The 25,286-nt window shown below is 39.8% G+C and overlaps 1 protein-coding gene across 2 annotated transcripts in view; it reads right to left on the bottom strand.

The window, feature by feature from the left end:
• Positions 1-1,911, bottom strand: part of SYNPR (synaptoporin) — a 296,719-nt gene extending 294,808 nt beyond the window's left edge. For both annotated transcript variants that reach the window (XM_059937693.1, XM_059937694.1), the window contains exons 1-2: positions 1,785-1,911; positions 1,603-1,668 (exon numbers count right to left, since the gene is read on the bottom strand). In XM_059937693.1, the coding sequence (XP_059793676.1) occupies positions 1,603-1,668; positions 1,785-1,802 (84 nt within the window). In that variant the 5' untranslated portion in view covers positions 1,803-1,911. The remainder of the gene's footprint in view (positions 1-1,602; positions 1,669-1,784) is intronic.
• Between the last annotated feature and the right edge of the window lie 23,375 nt (positions 1,912-25,286).

The following is a 25,286-nucleotide window of genomic DNA, read 5'->3' as shown; positions in this document are numbered from 1 at the left end:
CCCACCTTCCCAATATTTTTATTTCGTGTCCAGAAATCTGCATGGAAAAAAAATTCATCCAGGTTTACCACACTCTGAAAGATACTCATAAAGGCTGTGTGTGGGGAGTGACATGAAATAACATTGCAACAGGACTGAAGGGGATACAAACTAATGTTTCAGGTGAGTGACAGTGACAGTGTGAAACAATAAGAGATTATGTCAGAAATGATGTCAGGTCTTTGAATTTTGTTTTGAGAGACAATGGCTCGACAATGCAGCCTTTACACTGAGCAAAAAAAATCACTCTTCCACAGAGAATGTTTGTTGAATGGCTGAATGATCGAATGTGGGCAGAACTCTGAGAAAGTCAACTGAAAGCTGCCCAGACTGTGAGTCCTGCTTGCTTTAACCTGGCTGTGAGGAAAACAGTTTTAGAATAGCTATCCCCAAACCAATAGTTCAAGCCTTCCAAATGCTGTCCTGATGTTATGTCCGGTTGATATATTCGTGCATTTTTATGCAGGTTTACAAACAAGGCAAATGCGATTACCCTGTAGATCATCCACGTAAGCATGTACCACAGTTTGTGTTGCCAAAGCTGGATACTGGGCCTTGGAGCTAAGATCTGGGAGGACAGAACACGCTCTTACATAACTTCCCAGCTAGTCAGTGATAGGGCCTGTGATTAATGCTACATGACGGGCTCTGAACTTTCTGTTCAGATAGGTTCGCTCGCCTTTCAGAGCTCCTAGCAAGAGAATGTGTGACCCGCAGATTTCACTCTGAATAACCATCATGCAAGCAGCGACACTAACATTGCTCTGTGGCCCCCTGGGTAACTGTTTCTGCGCCTCCCTCCTCTGCCAACAGACAAGTTGCCCTAGGACTAGCAAGTTGTTTTTTAAGGGGACAGAACAGAAGAGTACTATAACTTCCTAAAGCCCCGTCGCTGAAGCAAGCTCCACAGAGAAGGCTGGGAGGTTCTAGAAGAAATCAGAAAAGCCCTCGAGAGCAGCCAGAGTAGAGAAACTCTGAGATGGGAAGGAGTCCCGCTCTCGACGGCAGTATCTTTCACAGCCTCGAAGCTTCTCTCTCCCTGGAGCTCCGGCGGCGGAGCGCGGATCGCAGCGCTTCCAAGCATCCCGGGCGGGGCGGAGAGCTGCCCCAGTGCTCACCAACTTTCTCAGCTTGGCAAAGCCCTCCCCGCTCGCTACTCCGCTCAGCCCCGGGTCCCTCCTCTCACGCCCTCACCCCCGCAATAATCCAGGTGAGCAGCCAGAGCCCAGCGGCAGCTCCCCCATCTGCTCCCCTCCCGGTCTCCCCAGGAGGCTTCTTTCCCCAGCCCCTGAACGTGTGCAAGCGCCTCGGTGACATGAGACGTGACACCTCGCCTAAGCGCCTGCAAAAACTCGTCCACGCTCCCGCCACCAAGCCGGGACCCTACATCCTGTCCCCGCCATGCCATCCCGGAATGGCACCTGGGGAGTGGGGAGGATTGAAGGAAGCGGCTTTTGCATCCCAGGCTTGGAGCAGAACCGAGCAGACAGCACCGCACCCGACCTCTCCTCAACTACTGGTTCGCTGCCTCGGTCCCCTCCCCGCACACACACCGCTACTCACCAATTCCAGGGCTCGCAGGAAGGCAAGGGGCTCCTTCAGCACCCGGAAGGTGCCTGCCGAGGCCAGCTGTGGACCAAGGAGGCAAGAGAGAGAAAGAGACAGCGTGAGGAAGGGGCTGGAGACGCAGCATCCGGAGCCCGGGGGTCCCGCGGCCATCACCCGCGCTGCCCAGTCGGTCCTACCTGGCTCACGGGGTCCATAGCTCGCCTCGCTCGGGCTTCTCACCCAGCGGTGCCTTTGAAAATGAAGTTCGAGGGCCACCACCGTCCTCGTCCTCAGAGCCAGAAGCCCCCTTTCGGAAAGAGCCGGAGGAGCTAGGCCGGGGAGAGCTGGGCGCCCGGCACGGGCTCGCGGACGCTGGGTTCTCGAAGCCTGCGCGCGGGTGCGGTGAGCAGAGGCGGCGAGGGTGGGAGGGGCGGGCGAGGAGGCGGAGCGACGGTGGAGGCGGGAGACCGGGATGGGGCGGGAACCCGCGAACCCGCCCAGCGGCCCGGCGGAGGCTGCAATTGGCCAGCTGCGAGGTCCTGAGGGGAGGGCGAGGAGGTGGGCGAGGCCCAACCGCGACCTTGGGACTGGCGTCGCCCCTCGCGCCCGGTGCCCTGAGGCTCCAGGGCAACTTTGGGGCTGTAGGTTTGGGGAAAGCAGGCTGGCACCCTCAGGAAGACTGTCCCCTGCCTGAGGACGGGGTTTCCAGGTAAGAGAGAGAGAGGCACCCCACAGCTTACGTGGGGAGGTGTGTGCGTTCTGGTGACTTCTGAACACCAAAGAAAGACTGCTGACTCGGTCATTTCTCTGAGCCTTCATGGAACGTTCTCCATGTGACCAAGCAGTGCCAGGTGCTGGGATACATCAAGGAACGGGATAAACACTGCCCGTTCCCTCAGGGGTAAGCAGAGGGTCAGGTCAGGGGGAAGGGAGCTAGAGGGGGAGAGGGGAAACGAATGAATCAGGAAAATATGGGACAGTGTGCCAGGCAGGTAATCCCATGGCCACTGTGTGAGGTCAGGAGAGAATTATAAGGTCCATTTTTAAAGTAGGAAAAAAAAAAAAAGTAGAGAATAGACTTCGCGAGGCTGAATTAGCCAAGCTAACATAGCTCATGAGGGGCTAAACAGGGATTGGAATTGAAGTTCCTTTAAAACTCATGCTGTTTCTACTGAGATCCTTTGCCTAAGATACAACCCTCGAATGAAGCTCCCCCAATCCATCATAAATAGGCCTGAGTGCATCCCCACCTCAACTCATACTCTTTCTCCCTTAGTCTGCTAAGCTTGCCGAAACTAGTAAACAACAACAAAACAACTGAGTTCTTTCTATGAATCAGAAATTGTGTTAAGGGCTTTATAAACATTACTTCATTAAATATTCACAAAACCCCCATGGGTTAGTAGTAGTGTTATTCTCATTTTAGAGATGATGGAATTGAGGGCCATGGAAGGGGAGTGCAGAGAATGAAGCCAGAGTTGAATTCAAAATAATCAGAAAAGAAGGAGGAGTCTTCAGCACCCTTAGCCATTCCACCATGTAGTTGATATGTCCCCTTCCTTCTCAATCCCTTTGGACTGGATCCCATGTATGAAGTGGTCTCCCAGCAACACAGATAGCCCATCTGTTTACTAATAAGATTTGCCAGAAAGGTCTGGAGTTGGGGGATGGGGGGAAGAGGAGGAGGGAGAGTAATTAATATTCAGGAGTTGGGGAGAAAGATGCAAATGAATAGTTTAGAGTCTGAAAAGGGGAGGCAGCAGGCCAAAACTGGGTAAGAAAGAGTGTCCAATGTAGATGCCCCCTGCCCATGGATTTTGTTGGAGAAAAACTAGAAAGTTAGTGAGTCAGAACTCCAAAGGGCTAGTTGCACCATCTGCAGCCAGCCAGTTTTGTTCCTACTGCTCTTCCTACATGCAGATAGAGTCTAAAACAATTAGAAACAAGTTGTTTCAAAAATAAGCCATTATGCAACTACAAATACTGTGTGTCCTGCAATTTTGGTATATGATTTTGTGTGTGAGGTTATTTAACGTCCTCAAGACCTCAGGTTTTTAAAAATCTGTCAAAGGGAGCCAACAACATTAATTTAGCTGGTTGTTATGAGGACTCGATGAGGTTTTGTAGATAAGGTATCTTGGGCAGAGTCTGGTACATCATAATCTCTCCATGTGTATTAGTTGAATTTCTGACTGCTAACACTTCTACAGAAGCAAAGGTGAAGGCTCAGAGGCCCACATTAGAGGTGTAGTTGATTGTGGCACCGTCTTGTCACTCTCTGCAGTGTCCCTCCACTATATATCCTTGCCCCTTTGAACTCAGGAGTTGCAATGTTACTTGCTTTGGCCAATGGTTGTGGGCAGAAGTGATGAATGCATTTCTGAGCGGAAGTTTTAAGCACCCCTTCATGATTTGCCATCTTGTTAATTTCCTTCTACTATGATGAATACAATGTACAATATTACACAGAGGCTGCACTCACAGCCTGGGTCTTGGCATAAGATTGATGTAGTGTAGAGCTGCAACTGGACCTTGATGGATGTGGAGCTGAGCAAGAAATGAAGTTGTAGTTGTAAGCAACTGAGATGTTAAAGTCTTTTGTTACTACAATGCAGCATAACCTAGGCTGATTGATACAAGGGTTCACACAGCTAGTAAGTAGCTGAACCAAGATTCCACCCTGTATGACTTCATTGTCCTTGAATCCTTCCTCTTTCCATTATTGTCAACTAGCTTATGCGGTATAACACCTCCTGCATATGTTTAATAATGATGATAATTATCATAATAGCTTATATCAATTTAGTTCTCGCTACATGCCAGCCACTGTGCTAGGTACTTTAAATACATCATCTAAGCATCACCGCCATCCCCTCTTTTATGGAGAGTATATCCAGGTTAGAAAGGCTAAGTAATGTGCCCAAGGTCATCTAAACATTTGTATCTCTATAGACAGAGAGATTGATTTATTTAAAAATACCACCCACTTGCATTTCATTTGAGCTGAGAACTTGGCGAGGATGAAGTGTGATGACTGAGCCTATTCCCCCAGGCCTGTCTTCACACCCAACATTCCTCCTTGCTAATATGGTGGCAAATTTTCCAAGTCCTCCAAACACCATGTGAAGGGAGCCAGAACTGTGGCAAATGGCAATGTAGTCGCTTAGACAACAATTGCACATTGTCAGAGGATGCTTCTCACGTTCCAGAAATGTATGAGCTGCCAACAGCTGCGTCACCAAAATAACCCAGAGTTCCATATCCCATTTGCAATGTTAAATACTTTGTAGACATTGGGGCTAGAACCTCTATATTCGGACCTGGAAATAACATTAGGTTCCTTTAAGAACTAGGTTGGGAGAAGTAGGAGGGATGATAAAACACTGCCACAATATTACTCTCAGTGACTGAGGGTGACCCCTTCTCTTCTGCCCCATGATGACGAAAGATAATTTCCCTCTTACAATAACAAATCTCTCGAAATGATTCAACAATCCTGTTAACATTGGTGGAGAGTAAATGATCCATTTTAGTGCCCTGTATTGATTATGTAAATCAAATAGCTTCCAAATTCTTCATTCGTGTTCAGCCAGGAACTTATAGTTTGGAAGATTTCCTTTGACATGTCAAGGCAATACATTCATTTGCTGCAGTGGTTTCAATAAAGGGCAACGTGGACCCTTCCCTCCCCCAAGAGACATTTGGCAATTATTGGAGACATTTGAGGTTGTCACACCTGGGCGGGGTGGGTCGGTGCTACTGACACCTACTGGCATCTAGAGGGTAGAGGCCAATGATGTTGTTCAACATCCTACAATGCAGAAGACAGCTGCCCACAACGAAGAATCAAATGGAAAATGTCAGTAGTTGCCAAGGTCGAGAAACCTTGACTTATGCATTCGACAAGTAAGGACTGCCTGCTAATGTGTGTTAGTATTGCTTTGTAAACTATAAACAGCTTGACAAAATTCCTGAATTCACAGATCTTACCTTGTAGTGGGATATACCATAAGCCCAATTTGTTCAAGCTCCAATATTTGATGACAAGAAAATAAACAAAATTCAAAAAACCATTTTGAATCTCAAAGAGGGTTAATCCGGAATCAAAACTACCAAAAACCAAAGTAGCAACCTGCTGTAGACAGACTTGAGTTATTCAGGCAAATTAAATCTCATTCTCAGGGAATAACATACCTGGGTTTAATCTTCCTATATCTCTTGTGGCAAAAAGGAAAAAGTAATTTAAAATTTTATCCATAGCAACTTAATACAGGAGGAAATACTACCCACACGTTATGATATTTAAAATACTGGAAGTACGTAATGAGTGAAAGTCATTCAAAATATTACATATTTCACCCTCTACTCATACTACTAACCTTATCTTTCCAAATCTTTTCTTAACTAGTGAGGGTGAAAGCAAAAGCCAGTAGCGTGTTTGTGTAATATTTATTTGTGTGTTTGGTTTGCATGGGGTCACTGGTACACAGGACAGGAGATGGTGTGGAAGTATTTTCATGATCTCTAATTTTACAATAAAGACAGCATTATCTCTCCACCCAATGATCAGGTAAAGCCATCTTTACTTACCTATGTTTCAGTCTTAAATGGCTTCAATAACATGTAAGGATGTGTGTTTTTTGTTTGGCTTAAAACTTCGTCACAAAATAAGATTCCATAGGCTTCCTATGGAATTTTTAGCATTCAAGTAGGATCATTCTTAATTAACTATCAGAACTGATATAAAATTTCAAGGGTGGTTGGCCAAGATGAACTCGCATCACAAAATGCTTTTGCTATTTCTACTTCCATCTTTGTTTTAAACAAAAGTTATCTGTGTCAGTATGACCAGGCTTTAATACCTGCTCAATAGAGGACCAAAACTCATGTCAAAGGACTTACCATTGACCGCAGGGAATAATGGTAACAGTAATCATAATAATGACTCTTGCAATGTGTTAAGTAGTAAGTAGTTGCTAGACAGAATGCTAAGCACCCCTATAGGCATACCTCATTTAATATCCTCATCAACCATATAAGTATGTACTGCTGTTTCTTGTTCAGACAAGAAAACACAGGCTCAAAGAAATTTAAAAATCTCAGCTAAGCTTTTATGGATAGTAAACAGCAGAGTCATGATTTTTCTCCCACCCTCATAACTTTCCAAGAAAAAGAGGATGTGCAGTTTCCATTGCAAATCTGAAAAAGTCACAAGCTTTAGGCAAAAATATTTTTCTTGCTGAAACATAAACAAAATTCCTCTGCAGAAAGAAAGTAAAGATGGGCACCATTGTCTATTACTACTCTTATGACTACTACTACTGTTATTCCATGAACACAAGTAGAAAAATACCCTCTCCTCTCAAAGGCTCAATCATTCTAATTATTTTTGTCGTTCATCATTAGCTGTGTTTTCCAAAACGCTCATCATTTTTGACGTTCTCCTTGGATCACTCCCTTGTTTTCACAGACTCATGGATCACAACAGCATTGAGTTAATCTAACACCACTCACTGCAATTTTTGAATGAGGTAAATTCTTCTTCCCCAGGCAAGAGTCCAGCATAAAAGGTGATGACACAAGTTCTGGAATCAGATTCACTGAGTTCATCATATGCTGGCTTGATCACTAACTAGGTGTGTGATCTTGAACAAGTAAGTCCCTTAAACTCTTGTCACTCAGTTTCCTTGTCTGTAAAATGGGCTTAATAACTATACCACCCACATCACTTTGTAAGAAAGAATAAAGGAGTTACAAGTTAAGCACTCAGAAGAATCTAATACAGAAAGCTGCTAAAAGGCCAAGAAACATGACCTACCCCAGTGGTAAGGAGATGGTCTATGATATTTGCACCCCAAGTAGTTATCACACAACCACTACTTACAATAAACACTTTAGAAAAATCATTTGTTTTCTTCTATTTCCTTTCTTCTTTTCAGAATTCATATTTCTTTTCCCCCAAAATACTGCTCTCTTTTTGGTTGGTAAGAATATTGAGTCATTCAAAACATTTTTAGGAGGGAGGCTTCCTGATACACCTCAAAAAATAACAGTTCAATATGAAAGTTTTTTTATTTCTTTAATGTTTATAACTAGAGCTTTGGCAGGGATTTTTATAATTTTCTTAAAAAATAGTTTTACTTGGCAGTGTTTGCAATCTCTAATAATTTTATTCTTGTTTTAAGAAACATTTATATATAAAAAACTTACAGATGGTGAAGATAGAAAAGATCAGATCGATCCTCTCATATCTTTAATAAAAGTATGTAATCCAAATTGTATTGCATCCTTTTAATTTTAATAAATTCTCCAGATGGTCTTTAGACCTTGTGTTGCAATATGACAAAATGGCTTTTGCATCTGCTCTGAACGAGGCAAAAGAAAACCTTACCCTGTACAGTGATTCTAAGAACACATTTACTTATTCCTTCCTAATCTAAACCTTTAAGTAAAAAAAAAATTAAGTCAAATATGAAACATTAGAAAATTGACTCTTTTGGTCCTTCATGGTCATATTCTCTGCTGGCCTAGGTTCTTTCACAGGGCTTGACAGCTGTGTGAGGACCCTGCTGGAGCCACTCACACAGAGAGAAGCACAAATCCAGAACCTAAAATTAGGTTTTACTAAATTATATTGCACTGCACTTTTACACCTGCTTGGCAAATAATACCCAGAAGAAAGGTACAATTACACAGGCTCTTTGCCAGAAATAGAAGACAGATTTTAAAAAAAATACTAAAAAAGAGAGAAGGAAGGAATCTAGAAAAAAAGGAAGAGAGAAAGAGGGAGATGAGACAGAAAATGAAAGAATCCTTTCCCCAAACTATGGTCAGCAGTTATCATCAACCGCATCCCTGAAAGTTACTTCTATTGAGAGTTTGCTATGTGCCAGGCACTATGATAAGCTCCTTATAACACTATGAGTTAGTTATTATCCATATTTCACAAATAATGAAACTGAAGCATCGACAGATGAATCGCTTGCCCAAGTTCATACAACTAAATGCAAGTGAAGCCAAGTTTGAAGCCAGTAATTCTTGAGAGTTTGAACTTATTTTAATACCTTCTAATTATCCAAAGTCTAAAATATGCATCTCTCAGACCACAGCTGGAAACTGGAGATATTGATGAGCCTTTTATTTCGTTACCAAGCCCAATTACCTAATTAAATATTAGGAGGATGATCACCTACATTCTCAACTGTTTCTAATTGTGGTAAAGAACACATGGATATCCAGCCTCCCCAACACCTTTTGTTGAAGAGATTATCCTTTCCCGATTATGTAATCTTGGCAATCTTGTCGAAGATCTGTTAAATGTAAATGCCTGTGTTTATTTCTGGGTTCTCTATTTTGTTCCATTGGTCTACGTCTGTCTTTATGTGGGTACCAACTATTTTAATTGCTGTAACTTTATAATGTATTTTGAAATCAGGAAGCATGATACCTTCAGATTTGTTCTTCTTTCTAAAGATTGTTTTGGTTATTTAAGGTCTTTGTGATTCCATATGCATTTTAAAATTTTTTTCTGTTTCTGTGGAAAATGCACTTGGGATTTAAATAGGGATTGCGTTGATTGTAGATTGATTGCTTTGGGTGCTATGGACATTTTTAACCTTATTAAGGATTCTAATCCATGAACACAGATGTCTTTCTGTTTATTTATGCCTTTGATTTCTTTCATCAGTGTTTGTAATTTTCACTGTAAAAGTCTTTTACCTCCTTGGTTAAGTTTATTCTTATATATTCCATGTTCTCAATCTTTATATGCTCTTTAGTTTCAGTCTTCCTAGTAATGATTTTTGGAACATCATTTGTTCTCAAGAAAAGCACTGTTCTCATTTATTTTTCAAGATATCCAAAGGATATCTTGTTTTACCTTAGTGTTATAGGACGTTAAATACTAATGAGGTGACATGAACATGCTTGATTAAAAAAATTAATTGAGCTACTAATTCATGAAAAGACATGGAGGAACCTTAAATGTACGTTTAAACATTGGAAGCCAATCTGAAAAGGCTGCATACTGTATGATTCCAGCTATATGACATTCTGGAAAAGGCAATACTATGGAGACAGGAAAAACAAGAGTGGTTTCCAGAGGTTAGGGTGGAGGGAGGGATGAATAGGTGGCGCACAGAGGATTTTTAAGGCAATGAAGACACTCTGAATGATACCATAATGATGGATACATGTCATACATTTTTCCAATCCCATCTAATATGCAACACCAAGAGTGACCATAATGTGAACTATGGACTTTGGGTGATTATGTTGTGTCAGTGTAGCTTCATCAATTGTGAAAATTATACCACTCAGGTAGTGGAAGTTGATAACAGGGGAGGCTATGCTCATGGGAGTGGGGAGCAGGGGGTATATGAGAAATCGCTGTGCCTTCTGCTTAATTTTGCTGTGAACCTAAAACTGCTCTAAAAAATAATTTAATTTTAAAATATGATAGATCTAGCAATCCCAGGTTGATGTCTTGAAGTTAAAAAAAAATGTTAATCACTACTTAGTGCTGTTATTTCTCTAGCCAAGGACCTATTGAGCTCAATGGTAGAATAAGAAATGGAGCATGTTTATGAAAGTCTTCATTTAACGAAATGAGTGTTGGATGACTTTTTCCTTAGCATGGTTTAAATTAACCAAGAGAAAAATGTAATTTTCTCTGACGGCTTTTATCTCGCTATATAAAGATTAATTAAAGGTAATGTTTTTTGGTTTTATGTGTAAGTTGCACGTGTTTGTGCATATGGAGAGTTTATGGAGAGAAATACAAGCACATTAACACTTCTGGTAGCCTTTCTTCTCTTTATTTTACAGATATTTTAAGAGTAATACATATAAAATTTCAAATAATATAGAACTACTTAAGGTAGAAATCCCTCTTTTCTACCTGCTACTTTCATTGCCCAGAAGAATATACAATCTCCTGTATAGAGATATATGTGCATGTGTGTGTATATATAAGTGCATATATTAGATATATATGCATATATACACATAAAATATATGAATATATTTGCATATATTATGTGTGTATGTATGCATATATTATATATGTATATGTATATATCCCCCAAATATAATATACATGCACTATTATATATTTCAAATAGTATATATGCTATATTTTACAGAAATGAGATAATACCATATAGATTATTACATGGCCTACATTTTTCACTTTACATTTTATCATGGTGGGATCTTAGTTCCCCGACCAGGGATCGAACCTGCGTCCCCTGCATTGGACCACCAGGGAAGTCCCAGGCTTTCCATATTTTAAAAGCAGTTGTGTGAATACTCATTTCAACTTGAACCCTCACAACTACCTTTCCATGGTCAAGCATTTGTGAGGAAAATTCATCATTATCATTATTTTCTGTATTCATAAGCACATCATATCTTTATATTATTAGGAAAATAGAATTTATGCTTATATTATAATTGGTATAATATATATTGGGGATACTTAAATATATAAATGGATTCTTAGTCATTTATTTTTTATTTTTATTTTTTATAAATTTATTTATTTATTTGTTTTTATTTTTGGCTGTGTTGGGTCTTCGTTGCTGTGTGCGGGCTTCTCATTGTCGTGGCTTCTCTTGTCGCAGAGCACGGGCTCTAGGTGCGCAGGCTTCAGTAGTTGTGGCTCGTGGGCTCAGTAGTTGTGGCTTGCAGGCTCTAGAGCGCAGGCTCAGTAGTTGGGGCACACAGGCTTAGTTGCTCTGTGGCATATGGGATCCTCCCAGGCCAGGGATCAAACCTGTGTCCCCTGCATTGGCAGGCAGATTCTTAACCACTGCGCCACCAGGGAAGCCCTAGATTCTTAGTTATTTATTATCACTAAAGTTATTTAAAAAATATTTTTCACAAATATTTCATATAAGTAAAATTACCTAGAAATTGAAGATTGACACAGTGAAGACATTACAAAAAATAGTATATTTGGGGGACTCACTTTGAATGCTAAACAACTCCATTCAACTCCCCCATAAGAAAACAGGTTTGATATTAAGTTCTCTAAATTTTCAAAATATTCCATATTTTCCATGAATATTTTTATATAAACAGAAATGATCACAATCAAACACATGCCTTGTATGTATCAAGAATGGACTGATTGATGTGATCAACGATCTACAACATGAAGTGGGGATTTGCTCAATCCCCAGTCTTTCTGCTGCCTGGATGTCGTGTTATTATTGACTGGCACCTTCCTCTCTATAAAGGCTCTTTGGGAACTCTTTTGCCTCACATATGACTTGGCATGTAAAGTCACGTGTTAAATTCTGTGCTCATTTTGTCTGTTTGTTTGCATGAAGAATGATTATTCCATGGTGTGAAATAATGAATATTCAAGTGACAGGAAATCTGAATTTGTGAAACCATTTCTGAAATTCTTAACCATGTCAGAATATTTTTGTTGAAATGGATGATACTGAACAAATTGCCAGGTTTGGTTTTGTTTTGTTTCCCTTCCCTTGATCCTTTTAAACTGCATTTGATGGAGGCGGGGAAGGTCCCTGAGGCCTCTGAAACAAACCTCAGGCATGACTGGATTGCTCTCTTAATAAAATGTTAGATGGTCATTTAAAATAGTCTTGATTCTGAAATGTAGACTTCCCATTCCCATATAATCATCAAAATGGCAAAACTGAGTAGAAGTTTACTCATCTCCGATGCCCCAGCCAGGACCTAATGCAGGAAAGAAGCCTACACATGGTGGAGGATGGTGTGGTTTGCTTCTTCTTCCTTTTTCTGGCCCTTCCTCTTCCCCTTGTTAACATCTTCTGACAAAAACAAACAGAGGTCAGTGGAGCAGGAAGGCTCTTAGTTAACTGACATTGTTATAAATTGCTTTATTCTCTTTCAGCCTGAACGATTTTCTCTTCTTCAAAATGACACTCCCAGCTCCTGTTAGGGACCACTCACCTGGCCCCCCTTAAGCTGAGGCGTGTGCCCCTACCTTAGCTGGTCATGTCCTCCTTCTGCAGCTGCTTAGGAACCTGGCAGTCCCTTCAGGCACCCTTTTGTTGGGGTCTTATTGACAGTCCAGGAAAGCCCTATGACAGTGCCCTTAAGTGCGGCCCAGGATTGGTCCACAGGAAAAACGTATGAATCCTTTTTCCCAACAAACTTTGAGAGAGCACGTCCCCCACAGTTTCCACCACTGGCTTGGACTTCCCCACCATTACCTAACCCAGGATATTTGTCAGATGGGAGCCAGACATCAGCTCACTTTTTCCAACTGCCAGGGACACCCATTGAGCCCCAATTTTCAATGAGCTCAGTGCACTCCTGTAGGGTCATCTGTTCTTCAAGCAGCCTAGGAGAGCCCAGGGCCAAATCATGATTTTCTTGGACCCCGGGAAGTTTTGCTTTCATGGGCCCTTTCTCTACAGAAACATTGACAACTGTATTTTATGACTTTGTTGGTATAAGGATGAATGTAATCCAATCTGGATTGTTTCTTTTTTTCTACTGATTTTAAAAGAAATGAAACCATCTTCATGGTTCCTAGTCATTGTGCCTCTTGAGCAGAGTGGGGAAACCAGTCTCCATAGACGTAACCAGTATATAGAACAAGTGAGACTCAGGAGGTTGCTGTAACAAATACAACTTTATATTTGTTTTCTTCCTGTTAAACTACAGGGTACCAGGAACTCTGGTAACAAACACAACAGATACTTTTCAACATTTGAATGTAGCAGTTAAAAAAAAGTGATGTAAAGATAGAATAATAAGGCTAATGGTGCTTAAAAAAAAAGAAAAAGAAAAAAGAAATAACAAATGCTTGAATTTGTTTATGTGATAAATTCTCCTCTATTCCAGGCCACACCCCACTTGGGGGAATGTGGGCACATGTTTGGTTTGGTAAGGGGTAGCCATGTTTCAAACTGATAATGAGGATAACAACGTCTTTGTTCACTTGGATGCAGGTCTGCCTGGTTTGAATCACTACAACATCTGCAAACATTGGCAAGGTTTGCTAGATTTTGTGATTCTAGGCCTCCATTTCTTCATTTGTAACAAAGGTTTAGAAGAGATGGTCTCTAAGGTGCCTGTTTCTCTGTAACAAGTAAAGGAAGCAAGGTAAAGTGTATTTTTAAATATAGATGAATCTGATTTAAATCCATTAAGTGGACATAGGTTAGGACTAAATATTGTTTCTTGAAACAAATGAAACATCTCATTCATTCAACAATTGTTTATTGAGTGTCTCCTTAACACAAACACAATACTAAGTATTGGCATTACAAAAATGAATGCAACAGGCATTGTCCCAGCAGTGCAGATGGAGTGTGAACATCTGGTGATCAAATACATCATCTTGTTCTCCACATGTTAGTGTACTGAACATCATGGAAGCCAAGATTTTTATTACTGACTGAAAAATAAAAGCAGTGCTTACCTAAGGAGACAAAAGACCTGTATGCAGAAAACTATAAGACACTGATGAAAGAAATTAAAGATGATACAAACAGATGGAGAGATATACCATGTTCTTGGAATGGAAGAATCAACATTGTGAAAATAACTATACTACCCAAAGCACTCTACAGATTAATGCAATCCCTATCAAACTACCAATGGCATTTTTCACAGAACTAGAACAAAAAATTTCACAATTTGTATGGAAACACAAAAGACCCTGAATAGCCAAAGCAATCTTGAGAAAGAAAACGGAGCTGGAGGAATCAGGCTCCTGGACTTCAGACTATACTACAAAGCTACAGTCATCAAGACAGTATGGTACTGGCACAAAAACAGAAATATAGATCAATGGAACAGGATAGAAAGCCCAGAGATAAACCCACGCACCTATTGTCACCTTATTTTTGATAAAGGAGGCAAGAATATATAATGGAGAAAAGACAGCCTCTTCAATAAGTGGTGCTGGGAAAACTGGACAGCTACATGTAAAAGAATGAAATTAGAACACTCCCTAACACCATACACAAAAATAAACTCAAAATGGATTAAAGACCTAAATGTAAGGCCAGACACTATAAAACTCTTAGAGGAAAACATAGGCAGAACACTCTATGACATAAATCACAGCAAGATCCTTTTTGACCCACCTCCTAGAGAAATGGAAATAAAAACAAAAATAAACAAATGGGACCTAATGAAACTTAAAAACTTTTGCACAGCAAAGGAAACCATAAACAAGACTAAAAGACAACCCTCAGAATGGGAGAAAATATTTGCAAATGAAGCAACTGACAAAGGATTAATGTCCAAAATTTATAAGCAGCTCATGCAGCTCAATATCAAAAAAACAAACAACCCAAACCAAAAATGGGCAGAAGACCTAAATAGACATTTCTCCAAAGAAGATATACAGATTGCCAACAAACACATGAAAGGATGCTCAACATCACTAATCATCAGAGAAATGCAAATCAAAACTACAATGAGGTATCACCTCACACCAGTCAGAATGGCCATCATCAAAAAACCTGCAAACAATAAATGCTGGAGAGGGTGTGGAGAAAAGGGAATCCTCTTGCACCGTTGGTGGGAATGTAAATTGATACAGCCACTATGGAGAACAGTATGGAGGTTCCTTAAAAAACTAAAAATAGAACTGCCATATGACCCAGCAATCCCTCTACTGGGCATATACCCTGAGAAAACCATAATTCAAAAAGAGTTGTGTACCACAATGTTCATTGCAGGACTATTTACAATAGCCAGGACATGGAAGCAACCTAAGTGTCCACTGACAGATGAATGGATAAAGAAGATGTGGCACATATATACAATGGACTATTACTCAGCCATAAAAAGAAATGAAATTGAGTTATTTGTAGTGAGGTGGATGGATCTAGAGACTGTGATACAGAGTGAAGTAAGTCAGAAAGAGAAAAACAAATATCATATGCTAACATATATATGGAATCTAAAAAAAAAAAAAAAAGAAAATGGTTCTGAAGAACCTAGGGGCAGGACAGGAATAAAGACGCAGACATAGAGAATGAACTTGAGGACACAGGGAGGGGGAAGGGTAAGCTGGGACAAAGTGAGAGAGTGGCATGGACATATGTACACTACCAAATGTAAAATAGTCAGCTAGTGGGAAGCAGCCACATAGCACAGGGAGATCAGCTTGGTGCTTTGTGACCACCTAGAAGGGTGGGATAGGGAGGGTGGGAGGGAGATGCAAGAGGGAGGAGATATGGGGATATATGTATATGTATAGCTGATTCACTTTGTTATAAAGCAGACATGAACACACCATTGTAAAGCAATTATCCAATAAAGATGTAAAAAAACCCAAAAAACAACAAAAAAACAGTCCTTACATTGTTTCTCAGGGTTAAAGAGTTTTTGTTTTTTAAAAACAGAAAGCACACCTTTCGAAGTTAAAGAATGTCGTTGGAAACCAAACTGCCACTCTACGCTGAACACTTGAAAACACATTTATTTCTATGACTTTGCATGGCTCCTGTGTTTTCCTTCTAGGAAGAAATTTGTTCTGTCAACAAGCCAATAATGTGTCTTGCACCCTACTGAATTTTGAATATTTTTATATTTTGTGTTAGAGAGCAAAGGTTATTTTCAAAGGGTAGAACTGAGTTTCATGTTGAATATCTAAGTACCACTTATAATTAAAATCACAGAAAAAAATACTAGACCCTATTTAGTATTCAGTTCTGGAGACATAAGAAAAAAACACACATACCCCTGCTATGTGCTGATAGGGCTTGTTTCAGCTTATAATACAATTACTTTTCACTTAGAGCATTTTTCCTCTTAAAGGCTCAAAGAATTTCAGTTCATGCTTAAGGGATGTGCATCTCTACCTGGCATAATTTTTTCAAAACAGTTAATAAGTCAAGAGTGACTGTCTTATTATGATTTTGCTTCAATTCAAGCATCATATTGATCATGTATCTGCTAATCCTTCCATATTTCTTCCACAGATTTCTGAGCTCCTTCACCTTTTCATCTACTCACTATCAGATGAGATCCCTACCCATATTTTTCTCAATTTATGGAACTCCTGGGTCATTTAACCTCAAGCAGCAAATCCTGACTATAAATTATGAAGGCTGTAGAGTTTTTTTTTTTTTTTTAGAAATTCACGTTCTTTTATTTATTTATTTATTTATTTATTTATTTATGACTGTGTTGAGTCTTCGTTTCTGTGCGAGGGCTTTCTCCAGTTGCGGCAAGTGGGGACCACTCTTCATCGCGGTGCGCGGGCCTCTCACCATCGCGGCCTCTCTTGTTGCGGAGCACAGGCTCCAGACGCGCAGGCTCAGTAATTGTGGCTCACGGGCCCAGTTGCTCCGTGGCATGTGGGATCTTCCCAGACCAGGGCTCGAACCCGCGTCCCCTGCATTGGCAGGCAGATTCTCAACCACTGCGCCACCAGGGAAGCCCTAGAGTTTTATATAGAGTTTTATAATCACAAGAAGAGACAGAACAGCAGCGTCACTGGAGCCTGGCTGTGGACAAAGGAAGACCTGGACTCAGGTCTTCGGTGACATGTAAAAGCTGCGTGACCTTGGGAAAAATTGATGAATATCTCTTTGTGTCAGTTGCCTTGTCTATAAGATTGGGATGTATTAATAGAAAATACACCTCATGTGGTTATTTGAAGGTGTGTTAGTTTGAAACATGGCCCCCCAATTTTTGGACACTTCTCTCATCAAATGAGTAGAGTCAGTGTCTCCTCCTATTTAATCTGGGCTTTATGGTCACTTCACTAGTGGAATACATGGTGTCAGATTCTGGAGCCTTAAGAAACTAGCAGCTCCACTTACTATCTCTTGGGATGCTTGTTCTAGGAACCCATCCACCCAGCCATGCTGAGAAGTCCTAGAAACTCATGGAGAGGAGTGGTGTCTCCTTGCCCTTGGCCATGACTGAGCTCCCAGCTGGCAGCCGCACCAACTTGCCAGCCATGCAGTAACACATCCTGACAGCAGATTCTCCAACCCCAGTGAAGCTGCCCCAACTGACGTAACATGGAACAGACGTGAGCCTTCTCTGTTGATTGCTGTTTGAGCTCAAAATTCGTGAACTAAGTAAGTAATTGCTGTGGTTTTGAGCCACTATGTTTTAGAATGGTTTGTTATGCAGCAATTTTAATTGGAACAAAGATTACATGAGATACTATAGTAAAGTGTTCACAGAATTCCAGCATACAGTCATCACTTAAAAATATTATCTGGGAAAAAAATTTGAAAAGACAATTAAACTTGGACTTCAATATTTCAGAGAATGTTAAGGTTGAACGGATCTTAGAGACCATCTAGGTGAGAGATGACCAGTTGGTGGTCCAAATGGCTGACAAGTGTATTGTGTTTGCTCAATACGTTTTTGCTGAATAATGAATGCTTGACTAAAAATATATAAGTGAAACAGTTTGATAAAATCATACCTATGCCGATTACATTTGATGCACTCTGGTATTTTCTCTTGTGTATTTTTAATATTGGTTGCAACCACTAAATTGGTTTCATGACCCACTTTATTTTTTTTTTAATTTTATTATTTTTTTTATACAGCAGGTTCTTATTAGTTATCTATTTTATACATATTAGTGTATATATGTCAATCCCAATCTCCCAGTTCATCCCGCCACCACCAACACCCTCCCCGCTTTCCCCCTTTGGTGTCCATATGTTTGTTCTCTACATCTTTGTCTCTATTTCTGCCTTGCAAACCGGTTCATCTGTACCGTTTTTCTAGATTCTACATATATGCAATAATATATGATATTTGTTTTTCTCTTTCTGACTTACTTCACTCTGTATGACAGTCTCTAGGTCCATCCACATCTCTACAAGTGACCCAATTTCGTTCTGTTTTGTGGCCGAGTAATATTCCATTGTATATGTGTACCACATCTTCTTTATCCATTTGTCTGTCGATGGGCATTTTGGTTGCTTCCATGACCTGGCTATTGTAAATGGTGCTGCAATGAACATTGGGGTGCATGTGTCTTTTTGAATTATGGTTTTCTCTGGGTATTTTCCCAGTAGTGGGATTGCTGGGTCATATCGTAATTTTATTTTTAGTTTTTGAAGGAACCTCCATACTGTTCTCCATAGTGGCAGTATCAATTTACATTCCCACCAACAGTGCAAGAGGATTCCCTTTTCTCCACACCCTCTCCAGCATTTGTTGTTTGTAGATTTTCTGATGATGCCCATTCTAACCAGTGTGAAGTGATACTTCATTGTAGTTTTGATTTGCATTTCTCTAATAATTAGTGATGTTGAACATCTTTTCATGCGCCTCTTGGCCATCTATATGTCTTCTTTGGTGAAATGTCTATTTAGGTCTTCTGTGCATTTTTTGATTGGGTTGTTTGTTTTTTTAATATTGAGCTGCATGAGCTATGTATATATTTTGGAGATTAATCCTTTGTCCATTGATTTGTTTGCAAATATTTTCTCCCATTCTGAGGGTTGTCTTTTAGTCTTGTTTACAGTTTCCTTTGCTGTGCAAAAGCTTTTAAGTTTTATTAGGTCCCATTTGTTTATTTTTGTTTTTATTTCCATTACTGTAGGAGGTGGGTCAAAAAAGATCTTGCTGTGATTTATGTCAAAGAGTGTTCTTCCTATGTTTTCTTCTAAGAGTTTTATAGTGTCCGGTCTTACATTTAGGTCTTTAATCCATTTTAAGTTTATTTTTGTGTATGGTGTCAGGGAGTGTTCCAATTTCATTCTTTTACATGTAGCTGTCCAGTTTTCCCAGCACCACTTACTGAAGAGACTGTCTTTTCTCCATTGTATATCCTTGCCTCCTTTGTCATAGATTAGTTGACCATAGGTGCCTGGGTTTATCTCTGGGCTTTCTATGCTGTTCCATTGATCTATATTTCTGTTTTTGTGCCAGTACCATATTGTCTTGATTACTGTAGCTTTGTAGTATAATCTGAAGTCAGGATGTCTGATTCCTCCAGCTCTGTTTTTTTCCCTCAAGATTGCTCTGGCTATTCGGTCATGACCCACTTTAAATGCTGATCTAAAGTATTTAGAAATATAGCTTTAAAAATCTTGTAGTTCCATATTTTAAAACAATTTAATATAGAAAATGCTACTGTAAGTCATTAGGTTGGTTTTTAACAGACAAGATAAAATTTATTCATCAAAATTAATTTAAAGTATTCTGTTAGGAAGACAATGCAGTTGTTCAAAGGATGCTATAGTTTGTAAAACACTCAAGTTTCTTTGGGGGCTAGGCATTGTTTCCTTCAGCACTGTAGAGCAGTCATGTTATTTTAGTTATACCATGCTTTTTTTTTTTACTGTAAATTTATTATCTAAATTGACTGACTGCCTTATTCACCATACTTGACTCTAAATGGCCTTTGAGTGCTATTAAAATGTAAATTTATCCTTAAAGGGTGATGATTTGGCACCTGCTAGGTCATTCAAAACAACGTGCCATAACGGTGAAAGTAATTCCCCCCAAAATGACTTATTAAATGTTTTCTGTGACTTGGAATAACTATAGGATGACTTTGAAGGAACCATTCTTTATATGCATATGTAAATTTTGATGATATGCCCAGTGTCTGTGACCTGTATGTTTGACCATATGCTAGAGTGTATGAAAATGTATGACTTTGTCCAATTCTTCAAATTATGCCTCCTTATTCTAGTTATTGACACATTTTTAAGAAAGTTTTCTGTAGCTTTGTGGTGAGACAAGTTTGCATATCCACTTTTACAGAAATGATGGAGAGAGGGCAGTTTTCCCTTAAGGCAGATTGCAACATCTCTTCTCACTGAAAAAGAAAACCAAATGAATTCTCTTTGGCAGCTTTATGCTATACTCAAAAGATGTTAAAGATACATTTTCATCCTATATTCTGAAATTATCAAAATAAATGCTACATAAATGGAATTCTAATTAAATGTAATGGATCACAAAACATGACTTAAGGATAAAGAGGATATTTTATTACATATGATAAATATGTATCATAAAATAATATAAGCTCTTGGTTTAAAAGAAATCTTTATAAAATGGTATTAAATGAAGAGTCTCAGTTTCTAGAGGAAATCACAGTTAATCATTTCTTCCATATCCTGGGAACAGTTAGAACATATAACATTTTTGTGCAAATGGAATGCACACTACTCAAATTGTTCTTTCTCTTGCCTTTTTTAACTTAAAGTTTATCTTGCAGATCTTTCACATTGGAGCATATATACCTGCCTCATTACTTTCAATAGCTGCACATTACTTCATGGTATGTGAAGTGAGTGACTCTCTCATCCCACTAACTCAGGCAAGGAAGACATTCAGTCATCCTTATTTTTCTTTAATTCAGCTTAATTTTATTTTAGGATTCTGTTCCCCTGGGCAGTCCAAACTTAGTATCTGCCAATTCTTGGTCTGGCATTTAGCTGAGTTCCACGAGGCTTAGGTAGAACAGAGGTCGTGGCTGCAGAGTCTTGTGCTTGGTTGTTGACTTTCCATGCTGACTGACAGATGCTGAGATGTATTTGTCCCATCTGGTCCTCCACCCTAGTAGATCTCTGATGATCATCTCTGGCTCTCACTCCAGTCCCGTTAGATCCTTCGGATCTCCTTCATGTGTATATGTCACTCTCACACACACGGGATTACTTTGCCATGCTGTGACTTGGAGGAGGTCTTGCAAGCTCTTTAGACCCATCTTTTAGTTACACCAGGCAGCCATTCTGTCCCTACTCTTTTAACACTATGTCAGGATACTCTCAAAATGGTGGGGAGGGCATCAGGAGAGGGCTTGGTCGTTTCTAGGCATCTACCTAACGAGCAAATTTTCTTTTCGCTCAGACTCAGCAAAATAGTCTGTAGCTTTTGTTACTTCCCACCCCTGGATTCAGCCTTCAATGGAAGCTCCTTTCCAGTGCACGTATATGCTCCCCTTCTGACTCCCTCATTTCCCCAAGCCAGGAAATTTTTAATTTATGGGGCCAGATAGGTAAGTTTCTCTTATTTACTGCACAAGCTTCTAAATATCAGGGTCAAGGCTTTTGAAACTCAGAAGCCAAACATTTTCTACTTATTTGACATTTGCATTCTGCTGTGCCCTTTGATCCCTGAAGCAAGGCATGCAGTATAACAGAGAGAAAAGAAATTCAAGCAAACAGCCCTCCCTAAACAGCTAACGTTACCAAATATTATCCCACATATGTGCGTATATCCTATTTATGACTCTTTATAGTTAGTAATTTATGTTGTTTCCATATGTTGTCGCTGTTACAAGCTACAGTACATGTCCTTGCCCACATAGCTTGGAAGTTTATGTACAGATATTGACAGTAAAAATCCTAGTGTTGGAATTCGTGGAAAAAATGGGCAAGGGCAGGTGTATGGTAAATAGTAATGGACATCACCACATCTCCTTTCCAGAAAGGTTACAAAACCACAGTCTTGTATAGAAATGCTGGTTTCTCCATAGTGTCATCCACTAGGTTTTCATCACATGTTTAAATTTTTTCCAAACTGATAGCTGAAAATATTATCTCTTTATTTTCTGATTTTCCGTGTCTTTAATTAAAAGAGAGATTGAACATATTCTTACAGATGTTCCAGCATTTTGCACCTTGTGTTCCCTCAATTGCTTTTTTTTCTATTTGTTTGCTTTTTAAAAATTTTATTAAAGTATAGTTGATTTACAGTGTTGTATTTAATTCTGCTGTACAGCAAAATGACTCAGTTGTACATATATATATGTTCTTTTCTATTATAGTTTATCACAGGATATTGAATATAGTTCCCTGTGCTATACAGTAGAACCTTGTTGTTTATCCACCCTATATATGTTCGCATCGCCTTAATTGCTTATTGATATGAAAATATGGTATTAAATAATTCTAAAGTGGTTTAAATAGAATTTTTCTCAAGAGTTATATACTGATTGATTGAATGAGTTTTGTTTTGGGAGGCAGGTTGTATAGAGTTTAAGGCAACTACTACTTCCCAGTCTTTAATGCATTTGACAGCAGCTGACTAAGTATTATATAAGGTTAGGAACAAAATAAATCTGAAGATGAAAAACTGAGTCACCAACACAGAGGCAATAATTATGCTCCAACAATGTTGTAATATCTCCACTCTGTAAACACGGAGCTAGTTCTCATCAAAATGGCATTCGGTCCAATGGTCACATGATAGCAGACATGGGAGACAGCTAACAAAGCCAGTGAATGGCCCTTGAGCATGTGTAATTATGCAAAGATTCCAATAACTAATTAGCACAACGGATTTTGGTCTCAATTCAAGTGTTGCAGAACATCCATTCACATGTCCCATGATGTCACTGCTTCAAAGAATTGCCACTATAATAGATTTGCTGCCGGTAAGAATTCCACAGAGAAGCTAAGACACGTAAGAACTTTAGGAGCAATGAATGAGAACTGATTGCCAACTGCGTGATTACGTTTTCAACACCTTAATCAAATCACGTAACATCTAAAATATCTGACTTCTCCCTCTTCAGATCTTCTCCACGTCCATTTCTTATATTTTCGATTTCATACTTACCTGTATCTTAACCAAATCAGCATCCTGTCTTCCAGCTAGAAAGCACCTTACAATCTGAGTAACTCCTTACAACCAGCACCCTGCCCCTTTTTCTTGATGATAATTGCTACCATGTCCTGAAGCCATACTGTGTGCCAGGCAACCCTGCTAGGTCATTATCATTACCCCCATTTTATAAATAGAGCCTGACACTCAAGAGAGGTTGGAAAACTTGCCCAAAGTCAACATCCAGTAAGTTGCAGAATCAGCAGTAGCAGGTTTTGAGGTCTGATACATTCTGCAAGGGAAAAGGAAGGAGATTTTTAATATGAGTTGCAGCATTTCTCAGAATAGACTTTGCTGGAACTGCTACTTAATAGCTAGCAATGCCGAAGCCTCTCTGTACATGATTTTGCCTCTGGGCAGTTAACTGTCCCTTCAATGCTCTGACTAGTTCTGTTTAATCCCATTTAAAGATTATATGGATGGGTAAGGCAGTCTGTGCTGTATGACCCTTAGACAGCTTTTCAAACACGGAGAAAGATGCCTTATAAGGAATAGACTAGATTCCGGACTCCTCATCTCATTTTTTGGCCGTATTTTCCTCATGGAGATGGCTGTAGATGGACCCTTTCCTCTGCTGCCTTCTCCTTCTTGGTTCGCCCTCCCCCCACAGCCTTGTGACCCTTCATCTGACCATATTTAGGCTGATTCATGGAAAGAGCTTGGAAAAATGGCTTTCCCTCTAGAGGCAGAAAGGGAAGGAGTAGGATTTGGGGAGAAAGGTTGGAAGGAGAATTAACCCTGTGGAAGGGACCCAAAAGTAGTCCAAGTGTTGGACTTAGACCTGGATGATGGAGCCGTTTGAAAATATCTCAAGAAGACAAGAATTTGGGGAAAGCATTGCTCTTGAGGTAAATGTAAATTGGGCAACCTTTTGGGATAGCACCTTGGCTGTACTATCACACTCCACAGCCAGTGGTCTTAGCCACCGAATTCCACGCTTTGTAATTCAGCCCCAAGCAAGCCTAATGGTCAAGTCCCTCATTACCCTTATCAGAAGTAAATATATATATTACATTTAGAATGGATAAACAGCAGGGTCCTAATATATAGCACAGGGAACTATATTCAATATGCTGTGATAAACTGTAATGCAAAAGAATGTTAAAAAAACAAATGTCTGTATGTGTATAACTGAGTCACTTTGCTGCACAGCAGAGATTGGCACCACACTGCAAATCAACTATACTTCAATTAAAAAAGGAGGTAAATATAAAATTTCATTTTCAGGAATTTTCAAACAGGGAAAGTAGCTCTCATACTACCTTGAAAACTTTAGACTGAAGTGACTGGTTTAACTTAATTTCCTTATTTTGCAAAACTTAAGGTTCATAAAGGGAAAACAGCTTATTCAGGACCACACAGAAAAAGAAACATTTCTACTTATGTTATAATTTTGCACTAATATTAGAAGAGAGTTCCAGTTCAACATTCGTGTGATCCATTTCAATACATAAATGTTGCAGAAAACTCAAGTGTCCCTGAGAAGCATTTTTTCCCTGGTCATAGCTAACATTTATTGAACTCAGCACAATGCCAATTACAATTAATATCTTTGTCTGCACTCTCACTTAGTCTTTACAGTAACACTGGGAAGAAGGAAGTTGTAGGAATCCCCATTTTGTAGGTGAGAAAATAAAGGCTCAGAGATTTTGAATAATTTGTCACTTGCTAATATACAGAATCTTATCCAAGTTTTCGAATTCCAAAAGTCAAGCGAGGTCTTAACTACTGTGTCATGCTGAGCCTCTAGACAGCATTTGAAATATTTGAAGGGTCCAATCTCAGAGAGCTTGCCCATGCTCTTCCTTCCACCTGGAATACTCTTTCTTTAAATACCCTACGAGGATTAAACTTTCACTGACCCCAAGTCTCTGCTCAAATGTCACCTTATCAGTGAGGACGTTTCCAACCACTTTGTATAAAATACCCACCTGCTGTACACCCACGCTTCTGATCCCCTTCACCCTGCCTCATTTTTCTACATAGAATTTATCATCGGGCATATTCTGTACGTATTTCTGCATTGTATCCATCTTTCCTAGCTAGAAATGTCATCTCTATGAGGTTGGGAACTTGGATCTGTTCCCTGGATCTCCAGTAGCTGGAAGAGTGCCTGGCACACAATAGATGCTCAG

The sequence above is a fragment of the Balaenoptera ricei genome, chromosome 11 (assembly GCF_028023285.1).
Source record: "Balaenoptera ricei isolate mBalRic1 chromosome 11, mBalRic1.hap2, whole genome shotgun sequence".
NCBI lineage: Eukaryota > Metazoa > Chordata > Mammalia > Artiodactyla > Balaenopteridae > Balaenoptera > Balaenoptera ricei.
This window is presented reverse-complemented; position numbering and strand designations above follow the sequence as displayed.